Source organism: Gadus morhua, chromosome 21 (assembly GCF_902167405.1).
Source record: "Gadus morhua chromosome 21, gadMor3.0, whole genome shotgun sequence".
In the NCBI taxonomy this organism is placed as follows: Eukaryota; Metazoa; Chordata; class Actinopteri; order Gadiformes; family Gadidae; genus Gadus; species Gadus morhua.
The window spans coordinates 12395111-12420099 of NC_044068.1; the positions used below are offsets into that span (position 1 = coordinate 12395111).

General features: G+C 46.7%; 2 protein-coding genes across 3 annotated transcripts; one reads left to right on the forward strand and one right to left on the reverse strand.

The window, feature by feature from the left end:
• The first annotated feature begins 1 nt into the window (after position 1).
• On the forward strand, positions 2-4551 carry atp6v1d (ATPase H+ transporting V1 subunit D). Its single transcript, XM_030344507.1, has 9 exons — positions 2-261; positions 990-1107; positions 1198-1277; positions 1475-1542; positions 1657-1701; positions 1851-1954; positions 2788-2854; positions 2981-3059; positions 3558-4551. Exons 1-9 carry the CDS (start codon positions 221-223, stop codon positions 3700-3702), a joined length of 747 nt encoding a protein of 248 aa, XP_030200367.1. The 5' UTR covers positions 2-220; the 3' UTR covers positions 3703-4551.
• A 35-nt stretch (positions 4552-4586) lies between these two features.
• Positions 4587-24989, reverse strand: pals1b (protein associated with LIN7 1, MAGUK p55 family member b). Of its 2 annotated transcripts, none has more exons than XM_030344486.1 (14): positions 24776-24989; positions 22045-22639; positions 19605-19813; positions 17093-17170; positions 14117-14230; positions 12087-12248; positions 10737-10814; positions 10355-10538; positions 9756-9824; positions 9471-9542; positions 8344-8505; positions 7627-7829; positions 6563-6673; positions 4587-6346 (listed from the first exon to the last, which is right to left on the reverse strand). In XM_030344486.1, the coding sequence occupies exons 2-14, from the start codon at positions 22400-22402 to the stop codon at positions 6170-6172; spliced, it is 1977 nt and encodes a 658-aa protein (XP_030200346.1). In that variant the 5' UTR covers positions 22403-22639; positions 24776-24989; the 3' UTR covers positions 4587-6169. The 2 variants fall into 2 exon arrangements, with proteins under 2 accessions (XP_030200346.1, XP_030200345.1); XM_030344485.1 differs by having other exon boundaries at positions 14117-14242.

Here is a 24989-nt window from a genome sequence, read left to right on the forward strand (position 1 = left end):
TTGTGGAGCGTCGTGGGAGTCACATGACTGGTAACCAGCTGATCACCTTGTAGGAGCTAGTCTTATGAGATCACGACGCCAGTTTAATATTTGTTCCAGAATACCCTTGCAGGATATCATATTTAATTTGTCATACACACCGGGTCGTTTAGGATATTGACCAGTTGATCTTTTTAATTTGAAAGCTGAGAAAGGCCATACGTTTCGACGAAAGGACAAGATGTCAGCAAAAGACAGGATCGACGTTTTCCCCTCCAGAATGTAAGCAGATTGTTTGCTAGCTATGTGCACAACTACGATGTTGCAGGATAACCACTGCAATGAATAATCAAACAATCATTTTTTCCTCATTTCTAGACAATGTCGACATATTGAAGGTAGTGAATGGCTGCCAATCGTAGTCTATTCCAATTTATATATGCAGATAATCTGTGATGGTTCAGAAAAAGGCTGTAATAATCATACATTTGTTCTTACAGATGGATGATTGACTGTATCCCTGTATTTTCAACCACTGTTTTTATAGATCTTTCAAAATAAGGAAGCATCCATGCATATGTGCCATGTGATGTGTGTATTTCCAATTGTGACCTAACTGTGTGCTGTTAGAGGTGGATTCACGTCTCAATTCTGTTTGGACCCAAGATGGTAGTTTAAAATGATTTATATTGTTCAAAGACACTTTATGTCCAATATTAAGTATATTATTTGTCTGGATAGAATTTGCTCCATTACATTTATTAAAATAATAAACGTATGAGCCAAATTAGTTTTTAATGACTATTCCCATTTCATATAAATCATTTAGCCGTCACTTTAAGCCAAAGGGATTTATTTGAGTGGATTTGGCTACAGACCATTAATGTGCCTGTGGAGGTTACGGCACCTTGCTCTAGGTGGCTTACAGGTACATTGTGGACCTAGTCGACATAGTATCGCGCTATTTTGAATTGTAATAATCTACTCCTTTTTGGGGTGTTGCATCGCAGGGTTCAGACCATCATGAAGGCCAGACTGAAGGGGGCGCAGACAGGTCGCAACCTGCTCAAGAAAAAGGCAGACGCTCTCTCAATGCGCTTCCGTCAGATCCTACGTAAAATCATAGAGGTAAGTCCAAATAATTTGACTTCCTCACATTGTTGTCCTGTATGTAATATAGCATTAAACCAACATGGACCTGTCGTTTACTCTCCCTAGACCAAGACCCTGATGGGAGAGGTAATGAGAGAGGCGGCCTTCTCATTGGCTGAGGCAAAATTTGCTGCCGGGGACTTCAGGTCGGAACCTATTGAATGTCCCCTGAACTTGAATACTTGAATACATACTGAAATTCCCATTTCCTAATAAATTTGTTTATTTTGCCCGGACAGTACACGTAACAAATCTGTCTTTAAATGTTACAGATTAAGCCAGAAAGGCTACTTTCCAGCCGCATTACCGATGCATATAAAATAAATGCATGTTATTTCCACAGCACGACTGTGATCCAGAATGTAAACAAGGCCCAGGTGAAGGTCCGTGCTAAGAAGGACAACGTTGCTGGTGAGACACACGCACACGCTCAATCTATCTTTTGGAACAGAAAGTGCCCATACCATTTTACTGTTCTAACACAATTCCTTCTCTCTCTGTTCCTCCCTCTCACTCCCATTCTAGGTGTTACCCTCCCAGTGTTTGAACACTACCAGGAGGGAGGCGACAGTGAGTTCCTCTTTACAGATAAAGATTTATTAAGGCTTATGTCTGTGAATGATTGCTACATCATGTATTTATTTTTGTGTTTGACTCACTGGTATTGGAATAACTTTGAATCCACGTCGCTAAACAGACGGTTTGTTTGTGTCCGTCAGGTTATGAGCTCACTGGTCTGGCCAGGGGAGGAGAGCAGGTCTCCCGGTTGAAGAGGAACTATGCCAAAGCAGTGGAGCTTCTTGTAGAGCTGGCCTCCCTACAGGTAGGGGGTGCTGTTTAAAATAATTCCAGGTTCTACTGTGAATAAAAGGTACAAGACCCCCATTGATTGTTTGTTAATTCAGCATGTGTATCCATTAGTCAGGACATTAATTGATAAGAAATGGATAAAGGAAATGTGTGCCATTCATCATTTTAATGTAGAACAGAAACACACACTAACCAGCTTGTTTCCATGCTATAGTTCTCAATAGCAGGATAAATATTAATAGCAAGCAGAGGTTTGCAATCTTTTACTTCAGGGTCTTATTTATTCAAAATATGCCCGCAACCAGCCCATAATGAGTGAACCATTGAATGTAATACCACTTTTATTACAGGCCGATTATTCAATGTAACTGTGCTGTAAATATGTCTGTACAGACTGTGTACTGTCCTTCCCTTCCTATTTAGTTGTATTATTTTTACCTATTTTAGTAGTTTCAGTTCCACTTTAGCCCGATTAACGTCAATGTCTGTGTCCTGAATGTTCTGCACACTTAATCGTCTGCTTTGGGTAACAAATCATTAGAAAATCTGTTCAAACAGCAGGAGACCTTTTCAAACATTTTACTTAAAAGAAAATGTGTTATCGTTAATTCCTCTGATGGTGCATTTACGATCATAAATGCACCTTTTGGACATACATGAAATGTATCAAATCATCATGCATATAGTGGATGCAGATCAACTACTGTATTAAAGGAAATTCATGTCGTTTTTTAAGTCAATAATCTCGTGCTAACCCAAGTGGGCGTCTAACCACAAAGTGATGAAATGCTGGCTTGAACGATTGTAGTGTAGCTGATTAAGATGAGACTATGTCTTTGTTGGCAGACTTCCTTTGTGACGTTGGATCACGCCATTAAGATCACCAACCGCCGTGTGAACGCCATCGAGCACGGTAGGCCGCGGACGCTGTGTATTTTAATTTCTGCATCAGGTCCTTGCGTCGGCCTCTCACAGGCTATTCCTGCCTGTGAATGATGTTTTTTTTAACCCCGCCACTCCTTTCCTCCCGGGTCTGCAGTGATCATCCCTCGCATCGAGCGCACCCTAACCTACATCGTCACAGAACTGGACGAGAGAGAACGAGAGGAGTTCTACAGGTGAGCTGGTTGATCCAAACAGCCTTTGGATCAGTTGGATTTATATGAGAAGCATATGCAAATTTTTTTGTGTGGCTGTTATTACGATATATTTATGTACAACTGTATTCATGAAGATGCATTAACCTTTCATTGTGAAAACACAATGACCAAAAGCTAAGGTTGTGGATGGATGATGATGTAGTGTTTGTCTGAATGGTGTTGTATTTGTAAGTGTGCATGTTTATGTATGAATGTTTGTATTAGGCAATGTGAATCACATTGAGTCAAAACCAGCCCTCTTCCGAGTTATATATACGACAATGCAAATTAACATTTGGCCATTCGTGTCAGAAAATCCAGTTAACTGCAACAAAGACACAAGTTTTCAATGAAATAGTGATGAAATGGAAGACCTAATGAAGAATAATGATTAGCCAGATGCATCGTTATTGGTTACACTACCAGTTGGTACAGCTCACCAGGTAGGATGGTAAGTTATCCTACCCCCCCCCCCAGGCTGAAGAAGATCCAGGAGAAGAAGAAGCAGCTCCGGGAGCGGACGGAGAAGGAGATCGCTGAGCGGCTGGCGGCCCTGGGCCCCATCGCCGAGCCCACCAACATGCTGATGGACGAGCAGGACGAGGACATGCTGTTTGAGTGAGGGCTGCGTGTGTGTGGGCGCCGAGATCGGCCACGACGCCCGACTCTTACTCTATTTATTCTGTACCTCGCCGGCCGTGTTAAGTCTTGTTGTGTAAATGGGTAAAAAGAGCAATGTTTGTCTGTGACGTTTTCTTTTGGTTATATTGTTTACAGTATTGTACGATTTCCAGTGACTGCGTCAAACGTTGCCCGTACCAAGTGATGGCACTTGTTCAACGAAAAATAAATTATATTTAAATGAGACAAAAATAGACGTATATAAATTAGAAATACTTAAGTGTGGTGGGATGAGGTTGTAAATATTTCAGTTTCCTTGCATCATTCAGAGCCATTGCATGCTGCTCAGTGTGGTTGTTAAGGTGCTTGTAGATTTCTCCCCCACCCTGCCCCCTTCCAGACCCCTTTTTACAGGGGTGTCAACGTGTGTGGGTTATGAGCGACATGTAGGTGTTTCACTAATCACAGCTCCTCTACCTTCATGTAGCAGGGCAACGGTAATGGACTTGACTAGTGAGGAAAACTCACTACCCGTGCCCTGGTACGTTAAAGTAGCAGATCAGTAACTAGTGTTATGAGTGACGGCGCTGTTCATGCTACGATGAAACCTCTGAAAAGGGTCTGTCTGTACTGTACTGACACCCATCCCAGTGCTTGTCCCAAATCCTGGGCTGGTTGTCTGAACCTAAAAGGTGGATGGTTGCACCATAACATTGTACGTGTTATGTTTCCTGTCAAATGTAGGGCTACTAATAAATAATGGTCCAACATTTTCATCTGAATAAAGTGATCTGAATATTGAAACAAACTGTCAATGTTTAATTTTAAGGAATAAAAGCTTTGGAAGTCATGTTTGTCGCTAGTCAAGGGATTATGAATTCGGGATCAGCTTTAAGGGGTTTATTTATTTAAATAGATTTTCTCCCTACTAAGGAAATCAATAATTGGACACAAAATATAACAATACAAAAATATTTCAATAAAATAGTATTAAGATTCTAAGGTTTGAACTGTCCATGGCAACAGTCTGCTTTATGAAAAAGCAGACTGTATAATGCCGTGATTGACCAGCACATTCGGGCATTCATCAAAGCTGTGTAAAAATGCCACCTACCATGCTCATTCTGCAAAGATGGGTTAAACAATTCACATCTTTACTTTGACAGTCGATTTAACTGATATATAGGCAGATACAAATTTTGTTTACCATTGTTCACACATTTATTGACACTATTTTCCTGAGTTGGCAACAGAAATGATTGGGAAACGTGGAGACGAAGTACAGCAATGTTTTAAGAAAACTAAAAGGGAACACCAGTTCCTCATGTGGAGGAACAAAACTAGACCCATATAATTATATTGTTGGGAGTGAATTGATTTACCTCTGACAGAATAAGACAACCGTAACATACTAAAAACGTTGAGGCATATCGTTATCATTGCATAAATATCGCTATTTTTTACAATAATAAATAATACTGACTTTGGTGAAGATAAATTACCTCGATATATTGCATAGCATTCGTTTTGGTTTCGTTGATTGGAAGATAAGTCCGTTTTAAAAAGGTGTTCTTGATCAGAAGTATTTTTACTTTGTGCACCCAGCAAGTATCAAGCATCAATAGGATATTATATAACCCTTTCTCCTCTATACAAAATACATATGTACAATCATAAATTACTATAAAAGTAACAATTGTAATACTGTCCCTAGTTTTCTTTACCAAACATGGCTTTGCACGGAGTTTGACAAAGAAAAAAAAGAAATCCCCCAAACAGACTATCCAAAACTAATTCAAGAAACACGTCTGTCCCCGCTACATCCTGGTGACAGCCAGCTCCTCTACGGACAAGAAGAAGGCCTCTCCATTTTGTTCAAGTTCAAACTGCAGTGACCCCGTAACCACCAACTCTTCCTTTCCTCAAACCCTTCCTTTCCCCCCCATCCACCCCTCCGTTACCCTATTTTAGGGGGCAAGTCACCACCCAACCCCCCCCTATGAACACTGTCACCATCAGCATCACTGCCCCCCCCTCCATTACCCCGACAACGCCCAGAGACCCCTCAGCATTCTGGGGCTCTAGCACAGCCAGGAGGTGGGCACCCACTGGGGCTCTAGCACAGCCAGGAGGTGGGCCCCCCTCTGTGGCTCTAGAACAGCCAGGAGGTGGGCCCCCCTCTGGGGCTCTAGCACAGCCAGGAGGTGGGCCCCCTCTGGGGCTCTAGCACAGCCAGGAGGTGGGTCCCCTCTGGGGCTCTACCACAGCCAGGAGGTGGGTCCCCTCTGGGGCTCTACCACAGCCAGGAGGTGGGTCCCCTCTGGGGCTCTAGCACAGCCAGGAGGTGGGTCCCCTCTGGGGCTCTAGAACAGCCAGGAGGTGGGCCCCCTCTGGGGCTCTAGCACAGCCAGGAGGTGGGCCCCCTCTGGGGCTCTAGAACAGCCAGGAGGTGGGCCCCCTCTGGGGCTCTAGCACAGCCAGGACGTTGGCACCCACTGGGGCTCGGTGTCCAGCTTCTCGATGAGCCGGCGCAGCTCGCGGAACGCCGTGTCGGGGTCGCCGTTGACGATGGCGGCGTCGAACAGGTGTCCGTAGCTCTGCTCCATCTCACGGGCCTTCTCGATCACCTCCTTCAGCTCCTCGGGCTGGTGGGAGAAACGGCCGCTTAGGGTCAAGAGGTCTGAGACTTGAGGGCACACTGTCCATCAAACGCTGTTTTTGTGAATGACTCTTTTTTTTTTTCATCTCAATAAAATAAGGTTGCTAAAATTAATTCAAGTATGTGCTTGGGTTACACTGAGGGACATGGGGCATGGGACATTTCGGAAGCGTACACAGTTTTTCTAAAATAATGTGTGTACCTTTGGTGTCTTCCCCTCGGCGGCCAGCAGGGTGCGCAGTCGTTCCTGGGAAGGAGGAGCGATGAAGATGACGAAGGGCTTCAGGTTGGAGGACCTCAACACCCGCAGCGACTAACAGGAACAGAAACAAAGGCGTTTGCAAGCAAATACTGAAGCACATTGGCCTCGACAAGTGGAGAAGGGATCAAGGTAGTTTCACACAGTCTGATGGCAGCCAAGTTCAATTCAAATGGGGCATTTCACTTTATTTTGCTTAAAATTTGTTTTGACCAATCATGTTGGAGGCAGAGGCATCCGTCAGCAGCTAATTTGTGAACACAAGTAGCCACCCACTTCAAAGTGTCAGTCAAGGTTTCAATACCCGTGTAAATGGGCTACTGTAGAAATACTCATTACAATCACCTTCTGAAAGCTTAATCGTATGGCGCAAATCACTCCATTACTATTATTATTACTACTATTCTTCGGTAGAAAAAAACTCTGCACTGAAATAGGAAACAAGGTGTAACCCCGCCCCATCAGTCCTAGTTTCTGGCCAAGGCTCTGTGCCGTCGCCCCAGAAGTTGTGGTATAACATAATAGGACTGCTGGATCCACCATTAGCATCAAGGAGACCTAAGGGTCCATTCTTTAGTGTACCTCAAAGACAAGGACAACCTTGACTTCAATACCACCCCAGCCCTGTCGACATATTTCTATATAATATATATACACTTCTATCCCTCCAAGGCTTAGGGATGGTGCAGAGCCCAGGGGATCTTGAGGGAAGTGAGGAATAATAATAATAACGCAGTACAGCTTCGAAGACACCAGGAGTGAGTGCACACCGGCCAAGTACTTGTAACAGAATGCCTGCCAACATCATCAAATATATAGGCGTTAGCATTTAGACACACTGTGTGTGTGTGTGTGTGTGTGTCAGTGTGTGTGTGTGTGTGTGTGTGTGTGTGTGTGTGTGTGTGTGTGTGTGTGTGTGTGTGTGTGTGTGTGTGTGTGTGTGTGTGTGTGTGTGTGTGTGTGTGTGTGCGTGTGTGTGTGTGTGTGTCTCTCTCTCCCCCCCCTACCCGGGTGTGCAGAGAGAGCAGGCAGATGCGCCCGGTGTTGACCACGTGGCGGACTGAGTCGGTGCTGGTGCCGTACAGGTTCTTCTCAAACTCCCCGGACTCCACGAACTTGCCGGCCACCAGGTCCGCCTGGAAGGCGGCGTGGCTGACGAAGTGGTACTCACGCCCGTTGCGCTCGTGTATCCGCGGGCCCCGGGTGGTGTCTGGGGGGGGGGGGGGAGCAGGCACGACGGTCAGCGGCGTTAGGCTGCGTGGAGTGTCAAATGTAGTGTATCCAACCCCCTCCCTCAAGGCCGGGCTGTGCAATATACCCATTTTGATAGTGATTTCGATTTTTGGATCAAACGATCTCCAACCTAATCGACTTGAATAATTTGTATTAATTTTTTTTATTTTTAAGTATATCATTTTTATTCAATTAAATGTTTGCAGAAAAGCTGGATACATATTTGTACATTATTTGTGATTTGAACATTTTCTATTTGGACATTTTGTGTATTTTCTCTTAAGCTCTCGTGACAAAGCTTTTTTTTTTGGAGAGAAATGCTGAATAAATGCATCATGTTTTCAAACTGAAGAATAATCGTGATTTGAATATTAATAAAAATTGTATTTTCCGTAATAGAGCAGCCCTACCTCAGGGTATGCTTAACCCTGGCTGGGAATCACTGGTCCAGAGTGTAAACATGAGGTCACATGACCTCAGAGTGGACTTACGCGGTACAGCGCTGGAAAACTTGTCTGGTTCGATGGTCAGCATCCTCCTCCTCAGGTTGTCGTGCCCGCTGTTTGGGGGACCAATCAGAGCGATGGGACGCTTGCGGTGGGCGGGCTGGTGGTAGAGGGCCATCTCCTCATAGGTCAGGATGTCCTCGTACTCTGTGGAACCAAGAAGGGTTTTATTACGGTAGATGAAAATGAAAGGAAGGGGACATTGCAAACACTGTTCCCCACGGTTGTGGGTGGGTTCATGGTTACAGGGGATTACAGATGATAACAAAGATATTTTTTTAATTTTCTGTGAGTCAGCATATGTACATGTTACCCCTATGAAATGAACGTTGTGTGCGGTGTGTGTGTTACTGTATGTAGGTGTTCACACAAGCATGCATATGTCGATTGTTTGATTGCGTATATGCGCGCGTTTGTGCTTGTCGGTATATGTGTGCATAAGTGTGTGCGTGTATATTAGATATGTGAGGCATTCAAGTATACAGTACACACAAATATTGTCTGTCTGTTCGTCTGCCTATGCGTGTCTATGCGTGTGCATGTGTGGCTTGCAGGTGTATACATGCGTGTGTGCGTGCGTGCCAGGATGTCCCCGCAGGCCCGCTCTCAAGCTAGTTAGGCACCTGTTGAGCACCTGTCTCCGCCAGCCCTGATCTCTGTCTGCAGGGATGGCGGGGGCTAATCCTGCCCGGCGACAGGCCGCTGCCGTGACAACGACAGGGCCTATTAACAGCAGCCACGGTGAGCAGATCTTTAACGGCAAACGACCCCGACCCCCCCCACTCTGACAGAGAGAAAGCCTGTCGAGTTGACGGCATTGCCTAGTTAGGGCCCAGCCAGATGTACAGGGTGGGTCCTTTGATGCACTTATTCACTTTACCGCGGGGGACCACGGCGCCGGGAACACAACATGTTCAGAGTTTTGCTGCACACGGGGTTGGGCTGTGGACCGCTTTGGAGGAGGGCAGCGGGAGGTCTTCAGAGCTGCTCGCCACGCGTTCTGCCACGAGCACTCGGCTTGTGAACCGTACACACCTCCGTGCACCACCTGCATGGTTTAAACACTGGGCTGTTCTGTACATGGTAAGATTCTGGTCTTTTTTCTTTTTTACCTGTATTACTGTCCAAGTTATGTAGGTCCTTCTTCCTGGCTTTCTTGGTCTTCTTGGCGTACCAAAGCTTCCCTGCAGCAAATGACAAGCGACAAGGATTTGCGTCAAGCTTTTTGTTGGATGACAAAGCCTAATCCGTACTCGTTTTGATCTCCATCACACATTAAAATAAAAGAACCAAAAGTGTTCAAACGGATTACAATCCAAACGACAATTCATTGAACCCGACATGAATACACTCGTCAGTGTGTTTGCTTTGGACGCCGTGCGTTTCCGTCATCTTACCCGGCTGTTCTCGGCCCTTGTCCACCACCGTTTTCTTCAAAGTCTCCCTCTGCTGCTGGAAGTTCTTGCCTGACAAGAGAGAGGAAACACGCACGACCAGTCATGTGACAGTCACACACACTCACTGAACACGCTAACCCCAACGCCCTCCCCTCTAGCCCACCCTCCTCCGTCATCGTGGGCAGTATGTTCGCACGAGCAGGCCTTGGAGATCCTGCTCCGATCACAGGCCATCTAATCCATCTCCTCGAGGAGGGTCCGATCTTTAGGCAGGCGGGCAGTGTGTGAACCACTGGTAACAGGTGCAACATGTTCCCTTTGTGGAGGAAACATAACGGGGCGGTGCAACGGTCACTGCAGTTAATGACGTTATTTCAGGGGTTGCAAGTCTCTTTGATGTGATTAAAGAATCTTTCTCCAATTATAAAAACTCTGCATCAGATACATAAAGCTAGCAATCAATATCAATACAGCACATAGAGCATCCACTGTGTTCAGGTGCTCATGTCAGTCCAAGGGCTCAGCCTCCCATCCCTCTCCATTTATGGTTATCCAGACAGGAACGCCTCACAGGCCCCTCTATACAGCCGGGATCGTACCCGGGACCAGCCCGGCGAGGGGCTGGTTGTCCTCGTCCCCGTCCCGGTAGGCCTGCCACCAGTTGGGGTCGTCCTGGCTGATGATGTGGAGGATGTCCCCCTTCTGGAAGGACAGGCCCAGCTCGCGGCACGGCACGAAGGGATCCTCGGAGGGGTCGTAGTCGAAGTAGGCCCTGATGTGCATCTGGACGACCACAAGGGGAGGGGGGGGGGTGGTCACACTAGTTAGTTAACAGGCTGACTGCACACACACACACACACACACACACACACACACACACACACACACACACACACACACACACACACACACACACACACACACACACACACACACACACACACACACACACACACACACACACACACACACACGACTTACCACTGTCTGTCTGTGTGCAGGAGGCTTAGACTGGGCGCTGGGGACGAGCAGGAAGGTCAGAGTGCCGTGCATTTGTTGCTGTGAGGATAAGAAGAGCGTGTCCCTCAGTGAGAAGGCTTTCATTCTTTGGTCTTTCTGTTCTGACCTTTAGTTTGTTAGAGCTCAATGGGGGACACACACACACACACACAGACACAAACACACGTCCTCTAGTTTCTAAATGGCGAATTTCAATAGAATACAAGACGTACTAGAATACTTACTAGAAAGAATATATTTTTTTTATGTTTCTTTATAGTAGATGGTCTTGCCACTATAGTGCCACAATCAATGGCACTATGTTTTGAGGTGCTTCAAACTGGTTGACTTACGATTGTTCTTCATACGGTTTATTCGTAGTGTAGGCCGTATGAACACTGACTCAAATGGGGGCGAGGTTGCACTGCAAGTAATGCTCCTAAAATGAAGGCGGGGTTGACTCACTACAAGTACACTGCGACTGATGAAGGCAGCGTTGACTCACTGTAAGTACACTGCCCCAAATGAGACACTGCTGACTCACTTGAAGTACAATATACATGCTCCGACTACACTTGAGGCTGCGTTGAGCACGATAAGTCAGCTAAAAGTACGATGCCTCAGATTGAGACGACGTTGACTGACTTAGAACACGATAAGTCCACTATGACGAACATTATCAGTGGGATTCACTTGAAGAACACTTAGTAAGTAAGTCTGCTTTAAGTGCACTTTAAGTCGATTATAAAGTGGGCAGCTCACTTCAAAAGGAGCAGATTTCACTTTGAGACTGAAGCAGTCCTTTGCAGACAAACTTGTTTTACGCACGGTTTGATCACTGAACATTTAATTTGCTAAGAGTAGGCGCTCTGTCGCGACAGGGAATCTGGATCCAAATAAACCCAGCCATGTCCTATTTCGGTAAATGTTACCAAAGGTTTGAGGATCAAGGAGTACCGAAAAACACATTTAACGCGGTACAAGTTTGTTTTCTCAGCAAACACACCCTTTTCATTATTACAACCTCAACCAAACTTAATCTACGCGTGAAGCCTGCTGAGCCCTTCTATCCATTTACTTAACTATGTCAACTCAGTAGACCTTGAGAATCACCGATACCTTTTGGAGAAGCCGTTTGTATTTTTTGCATTTGTACTATGTGCTACCGGGTCCCTCGTCTACTGCGAGTTCATCGTTCGATCGTGTACCGTCTTGTTGTGATGCGAACCAAACTATTTCCCCACGGGGATAATAAAAGTGCGTATCCCATCCATCTATCCACATGCACACCTCACCTCTGTGCACTATAGGCGTGCTTTTAGCTAAACTCACGATGAGGTCGTGCACGTCGTTGATGTGTTTCCCGCGGACGGGGACGCCGTTGATCTCCAGGATCTCGTCGCCCTCGGTGAGCAGGCCGCTGCGTTCCGCCGCGCCGCCCTTCACCACGCGGCTCACCACCACGCTCTCCATGTCGTTACGCACCGTGGCGCCCTGGGGTGGCACACACACACACACACAGAGAGAGGGACGATGAGGACGGCGATAAGAGACGTACGTACATGCAGAGAGATAAACCGTGGTATGTGCAGAGAGACACACACACACACACACACACACACACACACACACACACACACACACACACACACACACACACACACACACACACACACACACACACACACTATATCAAAGATGACCTTCCTAGTTCCTACCATGAAAAAGTCACAAAACACCACGGCCTTTGTAATACTGTGACAAGATACGCAGACAAAAGGAAAACTAAACTCTGGAAAGACAAAACAACCTTGAGAATGAGACAGAACTGAGAAAAAGCTAAATTGGAAGTAAAAAAAACACTACACATTCTATTTTTTTGTCACTTGCAGCGCTGACACCACGATGTCAGCGAGATGTTCTTATCCAGACGCCGCTGTCTTATTACCTTAGCTGTTAGACAAGATAACAGAGAAGGCTGAGCGCACAGGCGAGAGAGAGAGAGGGCGAGAGAGGGTGAGAGAGAAAAAAGCTAAGAGAGAGAGAGAGGGCGAGAGAGAGAGGGCAAGAGAGAGTAAGAGAGAGAGAAAAAAGCTAAAGAGAGAGAGACAGAGAGAGAGGGCGAGAGAGTGAGGGCAAGAGAGGGTGAGAGAGAGAAAAAAGCTAGAGAGAGAGAGGGCGAGAGAGAGAAAAAAAGAGATTGAACTGCTGACTGCATTACAGCAGAATCTGTAACACCAACACCACCACCAATGACCTTACTCAGCTCCTCTGGTGTAAACGCTCTTCTGCGGGTGACTGTGGGGACACTTTGTGGACGTGTAACCCAGTGATTTTGTATTTACTCGTCCCGCCTCATGGCTCCCTGGCGGACGGTCTACTTCAAAGGACTCAGACGGATGGTTCGAGTTGAAGCAAAAATTGAGTTTTAGGGCCACGATATTCTTTAAGTGGCCATTCCACGATGTCCTTCAGAGCTCATATTTCAATGTGGTCTTCCACTTGATGATACTAGCTCTGCAGGCTAGCTGTTAATGTTTCTACTGTGCTCCTGCTATTAAGAGTACTACCGGACTGGATCAAATCATTACTTATAACAGAAAGTACTCAAAGCAGGACCAGGTTTGAGCAAAAGGACATGATGTTGTATTGTATACTTCGTCGAGTTGGCATAACGGGGGTGTAATTCCGTGTCTACTTTGCCCCATCTCATTTAATTTAATGTAATTGCCGTTCCCTTTATATTATGGTTTGATAGGGTTAGGAGGCCGCTCCGATCTACTGAGGTCATTCTACTGGCAGAGCTTATGAGCAATAAGTAATACATCTATAAACACAAGGAAAGCCAAAAAGGAAATTGGCCCACGGTGCCTTGTGAGCATGCAAAGGATTGTGTTGAGGACGGTATCGACCACCAGCGGTGGAACTTTCAACCGAGACGGCGATGTGTAGTAAGAGTAGCCTAGTCTTTAAATAATTCATCAAAAGTTTTTAACATATCAATATCAACGCATTCTCTCTCCAAACAAACGCACAAGCGCACGTTGAGCTCCGAGTTATGTGCCATCCTAGGACGTAGATATGCGGAGAACATGCTTTTACTCCTAAAATTAGGAGATGGGCCAAAATATGTCTGATTAGGATAGTGATTTTGTGAATGGGGACTTCACTCAGCATGGGAATGGGAACCACTTACTAGGAATTTCCCGATTCTTATACATGGTCCCTTTAAATCGAATGTAACCCCTATTTTATTTGTTGGTTTTACCCACCCCAGTGGCTACAGAGGTGGTCTTGAGATCTACGCTGGTGGACTGCTATAGTCCGTCCTAGACACAGTGGGGGGAGGGGGATCCACCTACCAGAGGGGTGTCCAGGGTCTTCTCCAGCCGCACCAGTTTCACCGTCTCCCCCATGTACTGGACTTCTGGCTCCTTATCCTCGTTCAGCTCCTGCACCGCGATGCCATCATGAGCCTGCATCAGGGCCTGCCACATAGAACACGGCCACACGCGCCCGCACGCACCCACACACACAGACAAACACAAACACATACACACACACGCACATATGTACATACAGAAAACACATAATGGACGAGCACCAGAACGGACAGGGGTAAGAGAAGAGGCAGAGTGAGGTAATGGCACAGGGCAAAAAAAACTTGTCACACAGTCAGCCAACACACGCCCGCACACGCACACAAACACACACAATGCACGCACAACAGTAGCAGCAGCAGGGACAGTGGTAGCGCATGGAAGAGCTGGATCATTAGTGTGTGGGTGGTGAGATTATACTTTGTGAGACAGCCGCCACATGTTTTGCAGGAGGGCTTGGCAATTTGTCTCATTCCGTGTAAGATAATGTGAGTGGATGGGTGGGAGTATTGTGGGTCTATGACTAGAGGGGATCGCTTGTCCTCGCCCCCTCCCGGGTCCGTTTGACGTGAGCAGTCAGCAGAGTCCTCCTCCGAGTCAGAAACAATACAAACACTAATCTTTCCACCACTCCTTTTGCACATGACAGACTAAAACACACGCGGGCCACCTTAATTAATAAGCTGTCTGCTCCAAATTAGAGTGTGTGTGTGTGTGTGTGTGTGTGTGTGTGTGTGTGTGTGTGTGTGTGTGTGTGTGTGTGTGTGTGTGTGTCTCCCTCTCTCTTAAGGGAACCGAGGAGCATGAACGATCCGTCTTAATCTATGCAGCGTTCACGAGTCAGTATCCACTACCATCCATCACGCCAACCCTGCCCCTCCCCCCTCCGCCCTCCCTCGCCCTCCCCCCCTCTCTCTCTCTGGCCCGGGTGAGTCCCACTTTACATGCCAGGCAGGATATTACTTAAAAGCAAGAGGAGGTGGAGCGTGGGAGGGCCTACAGGGTGAAGGAAGGATGGGATGTCTCCTGCCTCCTTCCCCTCCCTCACGCTCACACCAGGAGAACTTGTGTAGCGCGGCGTATGTTTAGACGGTGGTGGGGGGGGGGCTCTGTTTGGTTGACACCAGCAGTAGCAGCATACCCAAGTATGGTTTGCACCAGATGTTATACTTGTGCCTGGTTTTCAGACGAAGGCACGCTCCGGAAGAGAGTGTGGTTCCTCTCAGGCGAGTCCACGGAAAGAAATGCCTCATTGTCATAAGACAACGCCAATACATTTGTCCTGTGCTCAACTCGGATCTCAGAGAGCTCATCTTCGGAGAGGGTTAACAGCATTGACGGTTAAATGCAGTTGAAAAGATATTAAGGAGTGAATATTAATGAGGGTATAGACCGTTGTGAGGTATTTAAGTCCGGCCCTCAGTCTTGAACACTGTGCCATGGGGTATGGGATGAACCAGGCTGGAAACAGAGCAGCAGAAGCAAAAGGGCATCCGGTTCAAGTCCCTTTATCCCCGTGTTCCTCGCATAGCAGGGATAGTTCTGCCAAACACTCCCACACCCAGTGTGTCCTAAGCAGGCACCGCGGTGGCGCAGGTTAATTGGATCAGACTTTGCAAAAAGTCAAAGTAGCCCAAGGCGGCTAGGCTGTTCACACGGTCACATGTCACGTAAACGCATTTTCTAACTTTCTAAAACGACCATCAAATGTTCTGGTTAGCCTCTGCTTGGTTGTCCTTCAGGCTCAAAACAGCATGCTCGCTACCATCCCTGCACTACCAACCAGTCGAGCAGACGGTGCAAAATGTTATTATTTGAAGGGATCTGATACAGATCTCTATCGATGCATCAGGTAGTGATTATATGAAAAGGGGGAGGGAGAATTTGAATTGTTTGTCTATCAGCATAGCAGTTATTCATGGAAGAGTATTCAATCAGCGTATTATCATCGTGGCTGGTGTTTTAATACACAGTACTGTTTAGAAAGTCATGAGGAGATCATAGAAGAAGAACTAGTGGGAAGGGGGGGGATTTGAAAATATTTGGCTTTGACCCCATTACTTTATTCCCATGCAGTTCGAAATGATGAAGGAACAATAAGCTTGCATGCACGGTAGTTAGCCAACATGAACAGAAATAGCCTCCCTTGATTATCATCTGAGGTAGAGCAAGAAGAACCCATTGGATTCTGGGGATTAAATGCTGTACAATTACTACAACATTCACTCAATTCGCGAGGGATCATGATAACCTCCACACGGAAACTCCTGGATGATAAGAAAAGCTACATGCATGCGTGTGTGCATAATCCATTTCCTCATTAATGGGGTCAGTGGAACCCCTAAGAACCAATTAGGAGTCAAGTTATAGCTGTGCCAACAGCTGTCAGGACAGCATTACCCGAGTATGACCTCAACAAGAAGCTCATCAACGCTTATAATGAAGAACACCATGTATGTGAGGTGGTGTCTAATAGACAGTTCTCAAAGAGATTTTGCTGATTACTCCTAGATTACTCACCACTTATGGGACCCGCTTTCACATAATGATGAGCTATGCTAATTCCAAAAGATAACATTGTACAATTTAATGTGAAATATTATGTGTATATAAAGAAAAAAAATCTTTATTAAATTTATATTATGTACATGCACATTCAAAATGGCAACATACACATTGTACAAGTAGTCATTGTGCATGTGACAAATAAAGATTTGCTTAGTCAACAGAATTTAACAGGGCAGATGGTTGAGTGCAAGTGGTTTTCAGACGATTGGCTGAAGATGTATATTTGTGTGATTGTTTATGATGACAGGTCAAATAGTAGAATTGCTTTCAACCCGGGACTCTCATCATGACAGTGACGTCTGAAGATGATGGGATTGGGGTATTGCAGAATAATTGGGGAGGTATTGTGGCATTTGGTGTTGGGACTGTGCTGTTGTGCTTGGATCTGACCTTTACGTGAGGGGTGGTGAGCAAAGTGCGGAGCTCCACACCTTCCTTCTGGTGGCTGGACTGGAGAATCTTCTGCACCTGCAGAGAGAGAGAGAGAGCGAGAGAGAGAGTGATAGAGAGCGAGAGAGCAAGAGAGTGAGAGGGGCATATAGAGAGAGATAAGGCAAAGCGACTCAAGGTTATTTTCATTGATTTTAATATGCATGCAGGCAAAGGAAACAGTGGAAAGCCCCGCTGATCAGACTCAAAGGAGATTTGGATTCTCGCGACAGGTACACAGTAAAACTACTGAGGATACCAAATATCTTTTGATTTTTTTCGTGAATACCATCTCCCAGACAAAAGCTGCGTGTGCCAATGTCTAATCATCTCAAGGCCAGACAGCATGCCCTTCATAATATTTGGTATACGTTAGCATTATCTCGCTAAATCCAACTAAAACTTTAAAGGATTTGGGGTCTTCTACACTCTCAATTAAATAAAATGAATTTACCAGAGAATTCAAACAGGGTGGAGACGATAGCCATTTAATAAGTCACATTGGGGCTTTGCCTTGCGGATGGGAAACTGTGCCTTCAGTCTACTGTAAGGGGATTTATTGTTATGTGCTGGCCCGCTGGATTACGGGTAACAAGAACCACGAGAATCCAGCAGAGTTCCACTCGCTGCAAACCAAACCGTGACCCCAAAGACTTTGTGGGCATAAGCCGAGGCTTTGCCAGCTGAAAGCTTAAGCAACTTCTGCCATTTATTTGCGCATACATTGAACAAATACTTGGTAGAACACCTGGCAACAAGCCATGCACACTTCAACACGCTAACCCTAACCCTTTATATGACTAGATATGACTAGCTATGCCCAGGAACCCGGAGACACACAGAGCATATAAAAGCAATGTTTTCAGGAGTTCATTTCCAGTTCCCAAATGTAACCCGAATTAAATAAAAGGTGTGTTTGTCAGGTCTCTTAAACTCTCCCCCCAACCCAGACTAACCACCTCTCTCTTTTTTTTTCGAACTCGGTGAGTCGTTCCATATGGTCATTGGCAGAGATTTGCAAAATCTCCTCCACCTGCTCTGCTTATCGGCCATGCTAGAGCTCTCTCTCTCTCTTTCTCTTTCTTTCAGCTCTCTCCAACCCCTACATTAAATGAAGCTCTCACTAATGAGGTGATTCCCGCCCCTCCCTTCAGTTTTTCTATCTGTCCACTAGGCTGCTGTGTGCCACTGACACACACACACGCGCACACAATCAGGATGGGTGAGGGGCTGATGGGAGATTAGCCCAGGAGCCAATCACAACACAGCTCAAAGCGTAATGCACCTCCTTAAGCGGCTTCTTAGCGAAGCAGCGCTCAGGTGGGTGGAAACGTGTGTGGGCCATATGCTGTTTACGTGAGTGGTCGAGTGTGGGCAGGATAACGTGTAGCCTAGACCCTGTCTTTATCAGAAGTGCACTTTACAGAAGTCAAAAGGAGAGCAGTACAGTGATCCCCAAAACGCCCTGCTTCCGCATTAAGGGGGGTGGGGAAACGTTCACTTCGTGTCCTCGAAGGGAAGTCAGGTGTGACAGATTCAGGTCGTCTCCTCTCTCAAGTCACTTCACCTGCCCGGGCAGCTATGCTGGGTGCCTCAACCCCTGAGGAGACTGGTGATGACGCAGGCACGGCGCTTTGCAAAATGCAAGGTGCTTTGCATTTTGGAACAGCTGAAGCCCAGACTTGTTCTTGTCCTTCCAGTTTTTCCTCGTTTGTTCGCTCCCTTATTCAAATCCCGCCCCCCCCCGCCCTAAGAAGAACATTATCTGCTCAATGCTTTGGTGAACGGATCTCTACTCCATTCAGTTTGGCTCTGTTGCCATGTTTTCCTTCTACATCATCATAACCAACGTCATAATCATCATCATAATGTCTGTCCCTCTTATTCCACAGGCCAATCTCCATGTTCACATTGGTTCAGAAAAAGTGCAAACTCTACACATAAACTTTTGTTCCTCATCGTACATTTTGAGAGAGGCAGAGGTATGGACCCATAGCGCACAGCCAAACACGGCTAGACTGTGTAGCATTGGACCACGTTTGAGATCGTATCGTCGACTCATTAGCACATCAATAAGTTACGAAATAAGTGAAGCTAGAGTTTCAACACAAATGGCAACAAATGATCCTCAGTGAGGCGAGGCAAGACTGGCGGCTGCTACAGCCGTAGCTCTATATAGAACAGACTTATTGATTTTAAAATACAAAGTTATATATAGAGCTACTCAATATAGAACTGCTTCTTAAAATCAATAATAATAATAATAACATAAATGCACCTTTTATTGGGATCAATCTCAAAACGTGATAATAAAAAATAAAGACACCATGTAAAATGAAGTAAAATAAAGAAAGAAACAAGAACGAAAAGAAACTATTTTGGGGGTACTACTAGACTTAAAGAGTCTTTAGGTTAGTGGTTACCCCCAGGGGCCTGGGTTACCGAGGATGAGGTATTGAGGATCGGGCCCTACCTCCTGGCAGAGGCCCTGGGCCTGGGCGGTGAGGGGCGCCGTTGGCCCCGCACGGCTCATCTGACGGGACACGGCACTGTGCACACTGTGGGCCGTCCTGAACTCCTCCTTGGACAGCAGCTGCAGCACCAGTGCCACGTCCTGCTGGCTCTGAGCGTCTGTCAGACACTGCTTGGCCCAGCGCAGGGCCTGCAGCATCTCCTCCAGCTCTGGACGGGAGAGAGACACAGAGACAGAGACAGAGACAGAGACAGAGACAGAGACAGAGATTGAGTCGAAGGGAGTGATGACAACCATGATGGATAGTGGTTGCAGAGAAGAAAGAAAATGAGGGTGGATACAGTGGCGCCAATCTCACATGTTTGTGTATTCTCAGTGATAATTATCACCCTGAAGAACCGTCGTGGATAAAGACAGGGTACAACACCCGGGTCTGACACGAGTTGGCCAAAGCAAACCTAAACACACCGATGGCCAAAGAATGAAGAGCTAGGAAACGATACTGTGGAAATGACAAGGGGGTGGGGGGGTGGGGGGTGTTCTTGAGGAGCCAAAGGGCCAACACTGGCAGGGAGGCACTGTGACGTTGGCAGCTGGACACACAGTGGATGCCAAAGCAATGCATTATTCACACTGTCTGTCTACAAGCCTAACGAGTTCCATCAATACCACCTTCTATGGGCAAGGGCCAGCCTGGAGAGACAGATTATGGGAGTCGATTTGGGTCCCTCTCGTGCAGAAGGAAACCAAATGATTATAAACGGCTGTGGTTTCTCAGTGGGGATCGTTGTGAAACCCGGACATAGTTTATCGATAACTAACTAGCTCAGCCTTGCGCACTACCGCATTTGATAGGGGGGTGTTCGATTTCAGGAACGGAGTTCAACAAGTAACCTCAACAGGTTGTAGCCATCAACCATCTCTTACTGAGGTGGTTAGGGTTTGGCTCGAGACTCAGATCAAGAGGACAGTGGAAAAGTATTTTGGGTTGATGTGTAAAACGCTGGCGTCCAAGACACAAACAAGAATGTTTTCACCCAAACCACACTGAGGGACGACACATATGGCCATTAAGTAAACTCAGTGTGAAGGCATGTGTTGTTGATGCCAAGTCTGTTCTTGGTGGCTCGTTGACCCGTGACAAGCTGCATTACCTCATGCACTGCATTTAAGATTCAACATCAGAAGAAACATTTTTGCGAGAGAAAGAAAGAGGCAGAATCTAAGAAAGAGACCCAACTTGGAAACATCAACTGATTGAAGGAGGAATAGCCCACATTAATAGCTGCCTCTCCCTTCCCTCCAGTACCTAGTAAATGAACCCCCGTCTTTCAAACCCATTTGGAGAAACAATCGCGACCCTCCTCCGCTGATGACCTCTGACCTCTGACCAGCCGCCCCATTGTTCTGAGTCACTGTGTTTCGCTCCGCCGCTGTGGAAGGCCCTCTTCTTTGGGCTTGTTCAAGGGGAAGGGTCGGTGTTACGCTTTCCTGCCCTCCGTCTTATCCACCCATTTGTTGCTAAAATGGATTGAAACCATCTCTTTCAGGCCTCCATCAATAGTTTTTACAATCTATGCTTGGTGTGATCTTGAGAATAGGGCTTGGACATCAGAATGCATCATGGGATTGTTTTGTTGGCGATACTTATGTTTGGAGAGTACTCAAGAATCGTAGTAATGTCAAATCCTAAATCATTGTAAATATACTATATCGTAGGCGTATCAGAACTTTGTTTTGGTACTTCTCGCTTGAGAAACACTGGCAGTTTCAAACAAGGTCAAACCCATAATGACAAATAATTAAAAAAATGAATTACTAAACAATGACCCAAACACTTAAAATTACGAGTAAAATTGTCATGCTCCTTTACTTCCAAATGGAGGCAGTCAGTGCCATGTGACATCACGACGTACCACCCCTATACATACAATTCCCATCTCATTGTTGGAAAGCTTGGGTTTCACAAAAACATTTTGGGCAACCAGAGCCATGCCTACAGCATTGGAGTCACCACCACCAGATCTCTAGGGCCATTCTTTCACACTGCCGGCCCCCACGCCCCTGGGTGTCCAATTCTAAACTGTTTATGGACCCATCAACACCCACACGTTGGCACCTTTCAGGTTCCTTGACAGCCATTTCATTCGTCACATTCATTCTCCTTGAGAGTTTATTTGGTCAAATCTGCTCCATACACTGACCTGCTCTTAAGGAATTTAGGACGATTATGACCATTTCTTACCGTTAATGCTAGGTTCCAAATTCTCCATCATCTTTAAATTAATTTAGACATTTGTGATAGGGGCCGAGTCTGAATACGTCACGACTCCTGGCAGCAGAGCAAGTCTACCCGACCTGGGGTCTTACATTGAGGGAAACACCACCCATGTGAATCACCACCCACTGTACGAAATGAAACACCCCCGACAACACTCACCGGCTGCGGGGTCCGGCCCGTGCTCGGGGGGGCCGTGCTCGGGTAGCCTCTCCTTCCCGTCGAAGGTGGGGTTGTCGATGCCCACCTTGGGGTTCTGCGAGAGCTTCTTGAGGCGCAGCGAGGCGTCGGGGTCCACCTCGTGGCGGGCCCTTCCCCCTCCTTCCTCCTCCCTCCTCTTCCTCAGCTCCTCCTGGTAGTGCTGGATCCTCTCCATCTGGGCGCCGCAGCGCGAGGGCCTGCCGTCCCCGCCCTCCTTGTCCCCGGGGCAGTCCACCGCCCGCTCCCTGTGCGGCGGCTGGTTGCCCTGCTCTGACAAACCCGGGTTCCCGTAGCCGTTCATGTGGGACGACGAGAACATCCTGTCGGGGATTGTGCCGCCAACAACCGCCGGGTGCTTATTGCTGCTGCTGCTGCTGCTCTTAAACAGCCACTCAACCCCCCCGCCCCGCGCCCCCACCCACGGGCGCAGCTACGGCGGGTCGCACCGCAGAGAGAGCTACGAAGGGCTGCCGCACCGGCTCCTCGGTACAGGGGCCATGGCGCCGCGGAAGACAACGATGCAGGGCCCAGAGCGCGCCCCTCTGTGGGAGATGACCTGGAACACAGGGAGATAACGGGAGGTTAGAAGGAAATGAAAGAATGAACATAAACATTCTGAAATACCTCATGAAACATCAGCGTTATAAAGCACACTTTGAGCATCTAGAGGTCGTCAAGGCAACAGTCTGTGATGCCTTGAAATTTCAATAGACAAATTACCCTGAGTCCAGATTTGTTTCTGGGTTGAAAGGTGAAACCGAGGCCTTGGATCTCACGCATCATTATGCAGAGCGATCTGTGTCTCTGCATGTACTGCACATTAATCCATCCATTGGGAGCACCCCGACTCCACGTTCCTTGGCACTCCTTGAACAACAGTCAAGCAGGAGCAATATGCTCCCGCTTATTCCACCCGGGTCGGCTGTCATGCAGCAGCTAACCTGCAGCAACGTGATTTATTTGTGCGGACCAGCCTCTAACTTGCCATCCCTAAAATTGAGTCTCTTCCTGCACACAGTCTCTACGTGGTTTTAGCGGTGACCACTTTCCTAGTCGTACATAGATAACAATCCGTTCCTAATGCCTGAGTTTGGGTGACGTTATGCCCTAATGGGTTTTATTGGACGATCAAGTGACTGTCATGAATTATAATGTGATGCCGGAGACCCCGGTAATTAGAGTCTAGTACACAATCTGTCATGGCTCCGGGATTACATTCTATTTCAGGGGGTGCTACTAGTATTAAGATGGATTAGGGAAATAGGTACGGTGACGCGAGGCGTTTAACTTCAGGCATGGGCGAGTTCAACATGAAGACACAGGCCTACGTCTGTCACAATTCATCCAAAGTAAGCCTTCAAATGTATAGACCATTACTGACGGGAGAAGCTGCGCGTGGATGTTCCAGACAACTGCAGTGTGGTAAAATGAGCTGTGTGTTTAGGAGCAGTCTCGGTCTCTTCCTCACTGCTGCACGTTTGACGTAACGCTCAAAGAGTTCCAGGTCAAATTCTTCCCTCTGATCTTCTGGAGCTCAGGGGCAACCTGAATTCATCTATGACGCATCTTGCCTCTGTTCTTCGCAATCATCGTCATCCATCACCAATGTTGTTGTGGTGACACACGAATGCCTCATCAACCGTCCCTGTGGTTGTGGTATTCATGCCAACATAGATCCTATTATTGTCAGCCGACAAATTGTATGCCAAATACCACAACATGCTTCCCTACTCCCCCCCCCCCCCTAAACCTCCAACACACACCCATCAAACATTCAACACTAACAACACACCAATCCCCCCCCACCCCCCACCCATAGTTAGCATTTAGCAGCATTTAGAGAGCGGCGGTGGTGCACGGATGACAAACAGCAGTGAGACAGACAGACTAGCCGGCAGGGCCATCTGTTCCTCCTGTGGGCTTAATTAGAGTTAGCTTCTGCTGCCGCGGCTCAGCGTCGGCACAGCGAGGCCACAGAGACTGCGACGCCAGTGGGAGCGGAAGTTGGAAGCTCCCTGGCATTAGAATGAAGACATTTGGAAAATGCGGTGGCCTTCATTCGAGCACAACAACAACAACACATGATTAAGAAAATACATTTACATTAATAGGAATACAGGAAATTAAAGAAAGCACCCCCCCCCCCACACACACACACACACAGTTTAATAAACCAGATTTATTAATTGTGTCAATCAGCATGTTAATTAATGAACCAGTCCATCAGTAGGCCTAAATCACTTGTTATACAAGTTAGAAGGCCATTTGCAACGTGATTCACAGTCTAACTAACTGATGGAGTAATTGACCTTTTCCAATTACACTCCCTCCTTGAAAACAGTGTAAAGCTAGTGCTAACACTAGTAGAGCCAAACAGCTCAGCTGTGAATAACGTGTCAACAATTAAAGTACAATATATTTAGCAACGCCAGGGAATCAGGGGCAAAGGATCACCATTAACAACGACTGCGAGCCACACTAGTTGCCCTGTTATTTTTGAACGATAAGAATAAATGTCCCCAATATTTCTTTAAACAAATAAAGTCAATATATTGATGTAAAGAAGCAATGTTTTATACAGTAGTCGCCCGACTGGTACTTAAGTTAGCTCTTTAGGTGCCCACTCCACAGCCAGTATTGTAACTGCGGAGTTATTCTGGAAATAGCAGAGACCTGGAAAGTAGCTACTTACCACTTCAAATATAGCCGTCTGGTTCTTCTAGGAGGATGTATGTCCTGGTTCAGTGTTTCTGAAAGTTGCGGTCATTCAGTGTTGGTTAGGGTATTGGCTTCATACTCTTCCCTCTCTTTCTTTCTGCCTCTCACATGACCGTGCTGGGCTCGGACGGAGCCTTGTGGAGTTGAGGAGAGCTCGCTGTTTATGTCATCTCCTTGGCAACTATTAA

Bases quoted from the DNA above. Each gene is read 5' to 3' on its own strand.
- pals1b (XM_030344485.1), bottom strand. From the start codon at position 22,402: ATGTTCTCGTCGTCCCACATGAACGGCTACGGGAACCCGGGTTTGTCA. The intron at 14,243-17,092 runs GTCAGATCCAAG...TCTATGTGGCAG, and splicing joins TCACCACCCCTCACGTAAAG to GCCCTGATGCAGGCTCATGA. The intron at 10,539-10,736 runs GTAAGTCGTGTG...GTGGTCGTCCAG, and splicing joins CTGCACACAGACAGACAGTG to ATGCACATCAGGGCCTACTT.
- atp6v1d (XM_030344507.1), top strand. From the start codon at position 221: ATGTCAGCAAAAGACAGGATCGACGTTTTCCCCTCCAGAAT. The intron at 1,108-1,197 runs GTAAGTCCAAAT...TACTCTCCCTAG, and splicing joins TCCTACGTAAAATCATAGAG to ACCAAGACCCTGATGGGAGA. The intron at 2,855-2,980 runs GTAGGCCGCGGA...CCGGGTCTGCAG, and splicing joins TGTGAACGCCATCGAGCACG to TGATCATCCCTCGCATCGAG.